This window comes from Grampus griseus, assembly GCF_964374135.1.
Source record: "Grampus griseus genome assembly, chromosome: 20".
In the NCBI taxonomy this organism is placed as follows: Eukaryota; Metazoa; Chordata; class Mammalia; order Artiodactyla; family Delphinidae; genus Grampus; species Grampus griseus.
Window position 1 is genome coordinate 38,200,135 of NC_139014.1, and position 12,489 is coordinate 38,212,623.

Below are 12,489 nucleotides of genomic sequence, written 5' to 3' on the forward strand. Positions count from 1 at the left end.
TCTCGGCCGGCAAGGATCCCTCCTCGCCAGTTTGCATCGCTGCTGGGCGGGCACGTTACAGGTCTTCCCGAAGGCAGGCAGGCCATGTGCAGCGAAGCTCAAATCAGACCTGGGATGGGATGGTGACACTGGCTGCTTCCGAGGAGTCGTCTGGGGGCCAGGAGAGTTAGGGTTAGGAGTGAGCACGTGCAGCCTGTGACCCTTCTGAACGCACAGGAGCACAGAGCTGGCTCTGCCTCCACGGTGGGGGGCTGAACCATGAGGTCACTGCACAGCTCTCAGCAAATGAGGGAGAGCGCCGTAAGCATGGGAAGTTAAAAACCCTGAGCAGCCCGGGGCTCTCAGGAGGAGGAGGGCGGCAGGTGTGCCCAGCAGCCCAGGGGCAACGGGTGCTGCGGCGGCCAACGGGGAGGAGCCTGGCCCAGGGCCTCGCGTGCCTCCTCCAGGTCTCCCAGCGCCCACAACTGTTCCAAGGATCTCGTGCTTTACAGCTCTTTGTTTGGGGTTCTCGTGGGTTGTTGAAGGAAACGTCTCACGTGTGGGTGAGGATGATAAGCCTTGGAAGCCTTCAAACCCAAGTCTGTTCCCAGGGGGTTTACAAAACAGGCACTGGGTCTGCTTGTCTTCTCAGATATAATGAAGTCTAAAAGCAACCCTGACTTCTTGAAGAAAGACAGATCCTGCGTCAGCCGACAGCTCAGAAGCATCAGGTCCAAGGTGAGTCTGGGGTCCAGCCCCTGTGTACGTAGAGCCCACCTAGGGCCACAGCAGAGGGTCCCCAGGGTCCCAGAACTCACTGGCCCCACACGCTTAGCCTGCTGGGCCAGTTCCAGGGGCTTCGCACTGAGTGTGTCCCTCGCCCAGCAGTGGGACCATCTCCTGCCAGCGACAGCGGAGGGCCAGGCCCACAGCAAGCAGGGCTCGAGTGAATCCCCTCAGACCGGCGCCCTGCTGGGTCGGTCCTGCCCCATCTGGACTGCTCCTTGCACGTCCCTAGTTCATGCTGACGCCAGCTGCCTTCGAGAGACAAAGCTGCCCGCGCCCCTTCCCCCCCAGCGTGTGCCCTCTGCCCCCACGTGCCCCTCTGTGGGAAGGTGGGTTGGAGGGTGGGGGTGACCAGCACGTTGCATTTAGGATTTATTGTGTGTGTGTCTTTTGTTTTGTGCTCTTTCCCCCGACAGTCCGTAATTGAGCAGGTCTCATGGGATAACTGAAACGACCCGCTTCCCGGTCCCTTGTCGTGTAGGTAAACCACTCTCACCACCACCCACCCGCCCGCCGCCCTCGAGGGGGTGCTACCTGCATGCACACTGCTCACACCTCCATAGCGAGCTCCTTGTTTTCCGGTCACTTTCATTCCTCCTGCTCCAGCCGGCACATACACGATCCATGTGAAGTTTCTTAACCTGTTCCGGGGAGTTAACTGCACCGTAACCTCTTAACAGAGGGGAGTTCCCCCCAGCTTGGTGGGCTGCCCGTGGGGCCAGCATCTCGGCCCCGTCACATGCATGTCGAATGGTTTGTGCGCTCACGTTCTCTGGGGGCACCGCTGCCCTCCGTCGGGAAGCAGACTTGACAGAGCCGCCCACGGCTGAAGTGCCCCTGCCCCGCGCCCCCCGCCCTGTTAACAGGCTCAGGAGGCCCGAGCCCAGCAAGCCAGGGAGCTGATACCTCGCGCACGCAGCTCCGGAAACCACTCAGTACAGCGAGCGCTTGGGGCTGAGCGTTTGCCAGCCCTGAGGACCCCGGGCACCTCCAAAGACAGGAAGCAGGGGCTGAATGAGCGCTGGCTCAGAAACATCAGGCTGTCTGACCCCGACCCTGCCTGGACGCTCCTGACTCCCACGAGGCCCAGGCATCCGGGGCAGAGAGTCACTCATTCCCTAGTGGGTTTATCAGCTCGGCTGACCTGATCTCGTTGATCCTCTGAGAAGGAAGTTGAGGACAGCAGGCAGGGCTCAGAACGGGACGCTGGCAGGTGCGCCCGGCTCACTTGGCAGGCTGAGGGGTTTGGTTTAGGGATAGTTTACGGAAGGAAATCCAAGTAGTTCTGTACTTGATATGTTTATTTCCCTACAGTCCTGGCTCACTTATCACCAGAAACGTTTAAGCCTGTTCAAAACTTAGTTCGGGCTTTTTTCTTTAAACGTGGAAAACATTCTGTTTAGCAAAAGGGAAACGTGTTCTTGGTTTATGGTTTTCTTGTTGATGATTTTTACTTCTATCTGAGGCTGAACTGTAGCTGCTGCAAGTTCACCGTGAGTGCTTTGGGCCTTTTGCCTGTAAAATGACAAACACTTCTGCTAGGGCCCTTCCAGGGAAGCCTTGCTCCAGCAAGCCCGCCCCATCAGGCGGACCGTGTGTCGGGGGAGGGAAAGTGCTTTGCAGGAATCTGCTGGTGGTCCAGTGGTTAGGACTTGGCGCTCTCACTGCTGGGGCCTGGGTTCGATCCTTGGTCGGGGGACTAAGATCCCACAAGCTGCACAGTACTTTGGGCTCTGGACAAAGGGCCAGAAGATCAGTGGAAACATCTCTGTCAATAAGGGCCTTTGGCCATGAGATGTGCTGGCACACATGTGCAGCCGTGTAGATGGCGGCTTCTACGCTGGCCAGCAGCTTGCTAAAGCAGAGGCCGGGAATGAGAGAGGAAACTGTCAGGCACACCCACGAGGGTCTGCCTGCGGCTCTCTGCAAGGCCGGGACCCAGATGAGTGTGGGGAGGAAGCCCAGGAGCAGGGTTTCCCAGAGTTATGTTCGTTTGAGTCCGAGTTTGGCTTGCCAAGTTTGCGACGTAAAAGCAATGCTCTCGGTGTGTGGGGACAGCCCTGCTGGCCCAAGGAGGAAGCTGGGGCCCTTACGGTCCACCCTCGGGGACACCAGCCGTGATGCTGTGCCTGTAACGTGCTGTCAACGGACACTTGCACAGCTCTGTGCTGCCCTTTTTCCTGATTGTATTTGGAAACCGTGGAACCTCCCACAGGAAGACGGGAACTAAGTTGCCCAAAAACAACCTGTCACTGGTGCTTTTTGATACAGGGTCTGATGTATACAGATGTCTACCTTTTCACGTGTGTTGTCTCTGTACCTGCCTCCCTCAGCAGGACAGAAAGGTTCAGCCCCCATCACGTCAGAAAGCTCGTTGCCTAAGAGCAGCTGGGCTCTTCTGGGATGGAGACCAGAGAGGACGTTTCCCAGGCTCCTCACGGAGGCCCCCGCCTGGTCAGCCTGAGCGTGGGGTCACGGAGATGCTGGGTGTGTGGGGCAGCACGGGGTCTTCTCAGGCTCCGCCCCCACAGCTGTGGTGAGCGGCTGCACAGCAGGGATGATCACCAAGCGTGTGTGACAGTGCGCGGAGGGAAAATCTCTGTCCCTCAGGACTCAGCAGTGGCGGTTTGCTGCCACCCAAGGGAAAGTCCCCAACTAGAGCGGTGCAGCGTGGCAGGTGACGGGGCCCAGCCCCTGGATGAGACTGGCTGCTGTGTAGACAGCGACCGTTAGGTGGCAGCCCTGACCTGAAGCAGGCGCACTTGGGACGAGTCCTGAGAGCACGTGAGGCAGTCGTGTGTGTTAATGGATGTCAGCATGGGACGTGGATTGGTCCTCTTCCTCTGACCAGTGGCATCCAAATTAAAAATACAGGCAAGCAGAGCTGTCCTGGGTGAAGCTGGGGCCCCAGGGGACGCGGGTCAGCTCTGAGGGGGAGGCTCGGCTCGGTCTCACCTGCTGATTGTGGGCCGGCCCCGGTTCCGCAGCCTCAGTGAAGCCTGGACTTGCCACGCAGATCCAATGGCAGCGAGGCACCTTCGTTCCCAGTCGTGCTCTGAGGTGATGCTCCTTTTCTCGTCCAGAAATTAAGTCTCTGTGAAGAGCCTCCCAGAGAAAAGCAGGAAATCCTCTGTCCCCCACCTTCGCCGAGGTCCCACATGAACAAGGATGGGCTTCCGTTCTCAGAGACTCAGTAAAACAAACCGACATGTTCCCACCGCCACGTTCCCCAATCCCCGGGGCAGTGAGAGAGTCCAAAAGGGTTTGTGATCGGTGCAGCAGGTGCCGCCAGCCTGCGGTCGCGAGAGACCGGACGTGGATGCGGACGTAGCGGGCATCTTCACGTTCTTAGCAGGGCTCCTCTCCCGGCTCCACTGGTCTGCTCCCTGCTTGCCGGGAGAGCCCTAAGCTCAGCGTCGGTCTTGTTTCTTTTTCCTTCTCATTTAGTAACACCACCACCTCAGGGGTCGTGGCCCTTCTAGCACGCCCACTAACCCTCCGGGAGCCCCGAGCCGCGCCTCTCGCCGGACTGCAGCCCGTGCCAAGCGGGGCCGCTGGCTAACGGCCTGTCTGTTTCTCCACCAGAGTCTGAAGGAAGGCCTGACGGTGCAAGATCGCCTGAAGCTCTTTGAGTCCAGGGACCTGGAGCGCGACTAGCTGCTCCCACGCAGCTCAGACGCACCCTCCCTGGCCCGCGGCCGCCACCCTCATCTGTACCTTCGATTTCTGTTATCGTTATCGTTGTTATCGCCCTCAGTAACTGTGGTATGGATGCATGAGAGACTGGTCTGTGGGTTGCTCACATCACCCCTGTTGTGTTTACCGAAGCTTTTCCCCATGGTTTTCTACGACCGGCCCAGCCGAGGGGCCGAGCGCATGTGTCTCTCCCCCGTCGCCCCCGCGCTCATGTCAGTATTAAGGCCCAGCAGCCTGCGATAAGCTAGCTCTGTCTCGCCCAGTGCGCGGTGGGGTCAGGGCCCGGGCGGGTCCCTGGGAGAGAACCGGCCACGAGGCGTGGAGGCGTGTGCTGCGGTCCCAGCGCGGATAGCTGGTAGCCTGCGGGGGGGGGGGGGAGCGTGGCCTAGAACCTTGGATGTACCACCTTTGGGCTTCAGAGGAGGACAGCATTTTGTATTTGTTCCACTAATGCCGCTTAGAACCACACCCCAGATACTCGTGGTAAACCTTTCACAACCTGGAAAATGTTGAAAGCAGCCATTCCTATTTTTGTTTGTTTTTTATTAAATCTTGCACAAAACCAGGCCCCTCTCATTCCTTCCTACGCTCGCTTCTTTCTTGGTCACCAGGAACCCTGGTCCTTTCATACTCGGTAGATGCTGACCTGTGAGCACAAATAATGAAGAGAGTTTTCCCTCAGAATACGGTTGACAGGAGACCCTGTGTTAAGCCGAGGTTAGAGCAGATGTTGGAACCAGATAAGAACTGGCCACTCGTGACGTGCTCCTAAGCCTCCTTCAGTTCACCTGAGGTCTCAGGCCCTGCGGCACTGGGGGCGCCTGCGCCGGGCCTGGACCGACGGCTCTGCTTCCTTAGTGGTCTGAGTAACAACTCTTTAACCGCCACCAGACACTCCACAGCACTTCTTGAAACCCTCTGAAATCGGGGTTCTATGACGGCCCCATGAAAACTCCTCATCCCGTTAGGGCGGGGAGTGTGAACAAAGCCCACCAGGCAGGAGCCAGCCCGGGCGCGGGGGGAAGGCCTCCTGGCCTCACTGCTTGGGTGAGCACCACTGTCTCGGGTACGTGGGTGCTTCGGGCGTGGAAACGTAGGAATCATCTTGCTCAGTTTTTAGATTAAGTGAACGCACGAGGTCATTTGGAGAAAGTCCTGGAAGGGCAGGACAGAGGCCCTGGGGTGTGTAAGAAGTGCAGCTCCCGTGCCGTCTTCTCACTGGATGGTCTCAGTGCTCCTGGCTGCAGTGGGCCCTCCCTGCTCACAAGCTGTTCAGAGCCTCACACCACGCCAGTCACTCCTTCGCCGCTATCCTGCCACGTTTTTAAAAGCAGAGAACATTAGCTCCTTTAATTCTGGCATCAGACACCCCCGCCGTGTAGACTGGCGCTGTCTCCAGAATGGTCTGTGAGCGTGTCATCAAGGGCAGCGTGACAGGTGCCCTGGGGATCTGCTGGGCGGGCCTCTGCCAGGCTCGGGCAGCTCTTCGGGTGTCATGACTGTGGCTTCGTGTCCCTCCTCCGAGCATGCACCTCGTCAGGCCGGGTTGGCCCTGTGCTGCCCCTGGGGGGATCTCCGGCCCTCCCAGAAGGGCAGGGTCCGCGCACAGAGTTGGGTTTCGTCTGCCTGTAGACGTGAGCGTTTGGATTGTGCAGTGCTCCTGATTAGGTCAAAGGAGCATTTTATTCACGTGTCTTCATCAGTTGTCCTTTGAGGTCTGCCCTCAGGAATCTTGGGGAACAGGTGGCGGCAGCAGCATCCGGGGCTTGCAGGCAGAGGTGGCCAGGAAATGCACCGCGAGGGCTCAACCAGCCGAGCAGCGACCCCGGCAGTGCTGGGCAGCAGCACGTGGTGACGGCCGCCGCCTGGTTCGGAACCAGGTCTGAGCTTCGGGCTGGCGTGAGCAGGCAGGACAGGACGGCGAGGGTCTCTGCTCTGCATCTCACCGTCCCACCTCAGCCCCCGGCACGCAGCGTCCTCCGGACTCTCCCTGCGAGCACCCAAGCTCCCAGGCAGCAATTCAGCTGCCGCACTCCAGAAGGGAGGAAGAACACGTATGCGGAGGTTGAGCCGGTGTCTGCGTTGGCAGAGAACAGGCCCTCGGGGGGCTGTGGACAGGGAGGCGCAGGTGACCGCGAGCCCAGGGTGCTCCCGGCACTCCCCCAGCATGGGGAGCGTCCCCACGTCCCCAGGGAGGAAAAGGTTCCCTGGGTCGTCTCTTCACAGCAGTGATATTTTCCTGTAAACGTTTCTCCTTCATCTGGGACCTGCGAGCACCTGCAGCTAAGCCGAGCCCGACAGGCCAGCGGGACGGCTGGACAGACTCACACCACCTGACGGCTCTGTGAACACCGGCATCACTGCAGTGTACGTGCGCCGGGCTCGCGGCCGCCTCTGCTCCGACGTGCTGCCGGGGCCTAAGCAGGTCTGAAGGCCAGTGTTCCGGTGACCGTGCTGGCCGCAGCGTGCCTCGCGGGCTTGTGCCATGGCGCGAGAGCCAGCGTGGCTTCCTGGGACGAAGCGATGGCTGTGCTGGGGTGACCGGCGGAGACCGAGGACGACGGAAGGCCCAGCCTCTGGCCAGTCACGGGCAGCCTGTCGTTCACGGTGTCCAGACGCAGGCAGCGGCTCACTGACCCGACAGCTGGGCACCGAGGCCTCATGCAGGCCAGGCTCGGGAAGAGAGGGAGCTGCCTGAGAGCAGTTCTGACAGATGAGGCCACGAGACAAGACCTACGGCGTCAGCACTCTCAGAGACGTCTATTTAATGCCGTTTCTCTGCGAGGGAAACACCATCTTTCCATCGCTGCGCCTGGCAGCCCCCTCCACATCCTCTGGGTGAGGCGGCACAGTGCCTGGCCCCTCCGAGGGGCCTGTATGGTGAGCGCTCACCCTGGAACCTCCTCTCCAGCCAGGTGCCAGGGTCCCCCAGCTCTAGCCGGTGAGACCTCACGGGCGCCCCGGGGTGTCCCCCGCTGGGAGGAGCAGGTAGACAGGCGTGCGTGTTCTCCTCGCGAAGGAACTCACGCCCGCTCCTCCCTGAGGACGCGGCGTCCCGCCGGAGCACCACGAGCCAGGCTTCCCGCCGCCGCTCGCTCCTGACGTGGTCTTCTCCAGGGACTCAAAGCTGTTTTCCATTAGAGAGTAAAATGAACACAGCCCGCCAGCAGTTCTCTTTCCTGAAAGGAAGTTTGCTCATCATCGTTCTCAAGAAGCTTACTTTCAAGACGCAATTTCATAAAACAAAAATACTAGACACCTTTATCACCTAGAAAGGGGAGGAAACTTAACTGTTGCCAGAGTTTTACAAAGGACTGGAAAGTGTGTAGTATGATACTTAAAAAGAATGAAATACTAGAAGGAAAAATGATCTGGCACCTTAACTGGAAGCTTCTCTCCTCTGGAAACTGCAGTATTCCGGAATGTCTCACACCCCAAAGTCCTGGACAGTGAGCTCTTGGTGTTTCATGTTGAATAGGAATTTGCTTTATGAACAGCTTTTACCTGTTGCCCTAGCATTTCCTCCACTCAGCCGAAACTAACGAGGGTCCCGGGACCCTGGTGCTGCAGCCGCACCCTTAGAAGACTTGGGAGGTGCTGCCGAGAACCGACTTCTTCCAGAGGTTTTCACTGCAGGCATCTGCACACCCATCTTGTGATCGTGGGCGCTCCTTCATCCCGCCATCCTGAGAGGGGATCCTGGACGGCGCCGAGAGGCCTGAGCGCAGGTGTCGGACTCCCAAGCCTGGGAAAGGTCTTCCTCACCATAGGTCAGGTGAGACGTAGCGCCCGCCCCTGCTCTCGGCACTGAGCGCACGACGCTAGGGACACTCCCGCCGCAGCAGGCCCAGCCCGGCCCTCCTTAGCCTGCTCTCAGGAGGCGGGGCTGCACTTTAGTTTTGTGTATTTTCACGTGTGTACACTTTCGCAAGGCCATACTTTCCACAGCTGAAAACTTAAATAAGCAGCAGCCTTAAGCGAGGTCTCAGAAACCACGTGTTTTGGGTTCTTTGATAGGAAGACAGGATAGAAACCCAGTATGGAGACGATCTGTCAGTCTCTCAAGTTTTGTCTGACTGGAGAGGACCGGTCTCGTTCTTCCACCCTTTTGAGAACGGTGAGTTTCTTCCTGTTTCTCTGTAAAGGGAAGCAGTCTCCCCTCCCTGAGGTCTGTCAACAGAAGACCCTCAGAAGAGCAGGCCTAAACCTGTGTCCCCGAGAGCAGCTCAGACACACTGTGTCCATTCCTTCCAGGGCCCACGGGACCCCGCACACCCCGTGCAGCTCCCAGGTCCTCTGTATTTAGAAAAACCGGGATATTATTCAGAGCAAGCAGTGTAAATATTACTCAGAAGTTACTGCATGGATTTCTGTGACAAAGTCTGTGGGTTTTTTTCTTTTTTCCTCATACAAGCATTGCTTTCTAAGATAGGACGAACAGCTTTGGGTACAACACTGAATCCCACTCAACATTACAAGGAAGTGTTTTTAATGACTTGTGTTACCTTTCATAAAGCTCTGGCCGTTTAACAGGTGGTTTTGTTTTTCCCTGAAAGATCTCGGTTGTACTTGTTCCTCATTCTTGGCAGAGCCGTTCAAAGTGCTGAGGAAAATCAGGAGGAGGAGGAACACAGGAGGGGCTCCTGCCCGGACCCTGCACACAGTGACTGGGGACCTGCAGGAGACCCAGCACCTTGGCGTCTAAGTCAGTGACCTGTGGCCACCTGCTGGGGGCTGCGTGGGAGTCCAGCCAAGCGCCGGGTTGTTGTGTGACGGCTTGGACGTTGCAGAACTCGTAAGGCTGTTATTCTATGATGTGTGCCCGTCAGGCTGGCAAGCGTACTTAAGAACTGGACCGTCCAGGCCTGTGGGATGAGCCGGGAGGGCAGTCTGAGCTCACGCAGAGCAGCCTTCAGACGCACGGGCACGTGCTGCCCATCACGTTTCCAGCCATCCGCCCTCTCCCCTTTACAGCTAGCTACGTCGCGCGTTTCAGTTTTATTTTATAGAAAGCTAGAAATAGATTACAAAGAACACTAAATTCATTCTTGTGTTATGCTTGTATCACAAAACCAATTAAAATGGATTTTAGGATTTACCTTTAGTATTAACAACATATCTACTGGCTTACTGTTAGGATTCAAAACCAGTTAAGCGATTAAGACTTTTCCTAAGTAATATTTATAAAACGTAAAGTTTCTCCTCAACAATTAGAATCCTCAGTGATCTTTCTCACAGATATGCTCTTCTTTCAGGGTGAGTGTCTCAATCCAGCTACTTGAGACAAAAGCATACTATGCCTAGCTGCTGGCGGGGCGGGGGCCGCATACGAACAAAGTGGAAAAGCGTAGGTAGCTGCTTCTACTGGGACAAGTTCGGGAATAATTCACAGCAACAATCACTTCTGCCACAGCTACTTTTTCACGGGTGGTACATGTTCAAAGAATAAGCTTGTATAATTTTAACGGGCGTTTAATTTCTGTACTAACATAATGTTCGCCAGGCTGAAGTGGCATGGAGACCCACCGCGTGCCCCCCCCCGGCCCCCAGGAGGGGGCCCATCTCCCGTGGGACTGCAGGGGCCTCTTGAAGAGAAGGGCCTGGTCAGCTCGCTGCTCTCTGACAATTCAAGACCTCTACGGTTTAGTTTGAGGCTCCTTTTTAAATACAAAATTTCTGATCAACTGCTCACTACAACTGAAGTGTTACTTGTCAAAATATTTATTCCTTTGTGTGACATGCTAGATTCCCATGGATGTAGCTGATTATTTCTACTGTAAATATTACCTAACTTTACATAAACAATATCATAATAAACTATTTTTGCATCACCCTTGGCATGCTGTAAACGAGGTTTTGTTTAACGGAAGGACATGACGCAAAACAGGCGTTTAGGTCACAAGTCAGAGGGCTTGGTCAGGAGCCCAGAGATTTATGATGGAGCTTTGGTTCTACTTGTACAAAACCTGCTTTTTAAGTGTCTGGATTAGTTGTCAACACTTTAAAATCAGGAGATTTCACATGTTCACACACAACGAAGAGTTAGAAATATTTTACATCCGTAATCTAATTAAGGTACATTGGCTCTGTTACAGAAACTTTCAGGGGGCCAAAAAGACAATAAGAAATACCAGAAAAAGAACTATAACTCCCCCATACCTACCCCTTCATTCGTAGATTTACTTACAGTATTTTTACTTTTTGTTTAAAAAAGAAAATGCGGGCTTCCCTGGTGGCGCAGTGGTTGGGAATCTGCCTGCCAATGCAGGGGACACGGGTTCGAGCCCTGGTCTGGGAAGATCCCACATGCCGCGGAGCAACTAGCCCCGTGAGCCACAACTACTGAGCTTGCGCGTCTGGAGCCTGTGCTCCGCAACGGGAGAGGCCGCAACAGTGAGAGGCACGCGCACCGCGATGAAGAGTGGCCCCTGCTCGCCGCAACTGGAGAAAGCCCTCGCACAGAAACGAAGACCCAACACAGTCAAAAATAATTAATTAATTAATTAAAATTAAAAAAAGAAATAAAAAGAAAAAAAGAAAAAAGAAAATGCATTTTTCATCATGACCCAGTACGCACAAACATACACCCCAGCCACAATCCAACATTTCACAAAATAATGCACCCTTCCTAGGACACACACTGACGTCTCTATCCCATTTCATTTTGTAAAATTCTGGTTGTGACCCACTAAGTAAATTTAAAATAAGAAACTTTTTTCCCCCCAATATTGTCACAACCTTTGGAGTAAAACATGTGAAAATGACTGCAGAATCCAAACTTTTACTCAGATAAACACAAACAAATTCAAGTCTGACTCTACCTATTAGAAATCAACTTGTGGAATCTGTAAAACTTGACAAAAATAAACGAGTGCAGACACGTAAACATTTTCAGTACTATTCCAACTGTTCAAAGATGTTTCAGTTGTTTTTCACCCATTTAAAAAAATTATTCTTATCAAAGCATAGTTTCAGGACACTGGTCTAACATAATGGTGTTTTAACAGCTTTAACACTATTTTTTTAAAGCTATGTACATGCAGTTTTAAAAGCCAGCAGGCATTTGGAAAAGTGGTAAAGACACCCAACAAGCTAGGCACAGAAGTGAGCTTCCTCAACATTAAAGGACAGGGGCTTCCCTGGTGGCGCAGCGGTTAAGAATCCGCCTGCCAATGCAGGGGACAGGGGCTCGATCCCTGGTCTGGGAGGATCCCACATGCCGCAGAGCACCTAAGCCCGTGAACCACAACTACTGAGCCCACGCGCTGCAACTACTGAAGCCCATGTGCCTAGAGCCTGTGCTCCACAACGAGAGAAGCCACCACAATGAGAAGCCTGCACACTGCAATGAAGAGTAGCCCCCTCTTGCTAGCCACAACTGGAGAGAAAAAGCCCATGCGCAGCAATGAAGACCCAACACAGCCAATAAATAAATAAATAAATAAAGGATAACTATGAAAAACCCAGTTAACATCACACTCAATGGTAACACTGAAAGCTTCCCCCTAAGATCAGGAGCAAGACAGGGATGTCTGTTCACGCCTTATCTGTCCAACACTGCTTGAGAGACTAGCCAGAGCAGTTAGGAAGAGAAAGGAAAGGCATCCATGTGGAAGAAGAAGTAAAACGACCTCCACCTGCAGATGACAGGATCTTGCATAGAGGAAGTTCTAAGGAATCCACCAAAAAAAAAAAAAAAACTATTAAAACTATAAATGAGCTCAGCACGTGTGCAGGATACAAGACTCACACAAAAACCAACTGCATTTCTCTACACTAGTAAATAATCTGAAACAAATACATTTTAGAAGTGTAAGACTTGCACACTGAAAACAATGAAACATTATTTAAAGAAATTAAAGAAGATTTAAATAAATTGAAAAGTATCCCATGTTCATGCACTGGAAGATGGAATACCGTTAAAATAGCAATATTCTCCAATTTGATCTACAGATTCATGGCAATCCCTATCAAAATCCCAGCTGCTACTGCAGAAGTTGATCAGTTGATCCTAAGGTTCATAGGGAA

General features: G+C 54.3%; 2 protein-coding genes across 5 annotated transcripts in view; one reads left to right on the forward strand and one right to left on the reverse strand.

The window, feature by feature from the left end:
* The window catches only part of MPRIP (myosin phosphatase Rho interacting protein), a 134,595-nt gene extending 124,298 nt beyond the window's left edge, over positions 1-10,297 (forward strand). For 2 of the 4 annotated variants that reach the window (XM_082680137.1, XM_082680138.1), the window contains 2 exons: positions 632-717; positions 4,351-10,297. In XM_082680137.1, the coding sequence (XP_082536263.1) occupies positions 632-717; positions 4,351-4,422 (158 nt within the window). In that variant the 3' untranslated portion in view covers positions 4,423-10,297. Of the gene's footprint in view, positions 1-631; positions 718-1,181; positions 1,247-4,350 lie in introns of all 4 variants that reach the window. The other 2 variants (XM_082680140.1, XM_082680139.1) reach the window with 2 other exon arrangements.
* The window catches only part of FLCN (folliculin), a 57,315-nt gene that overhangs the window by 6,820 nt on the left and 38,006 nt on the right, over positions 1-12,489 (reverse strand). The gene's annotated exons all lie outside the window — the stretch shown is intronic.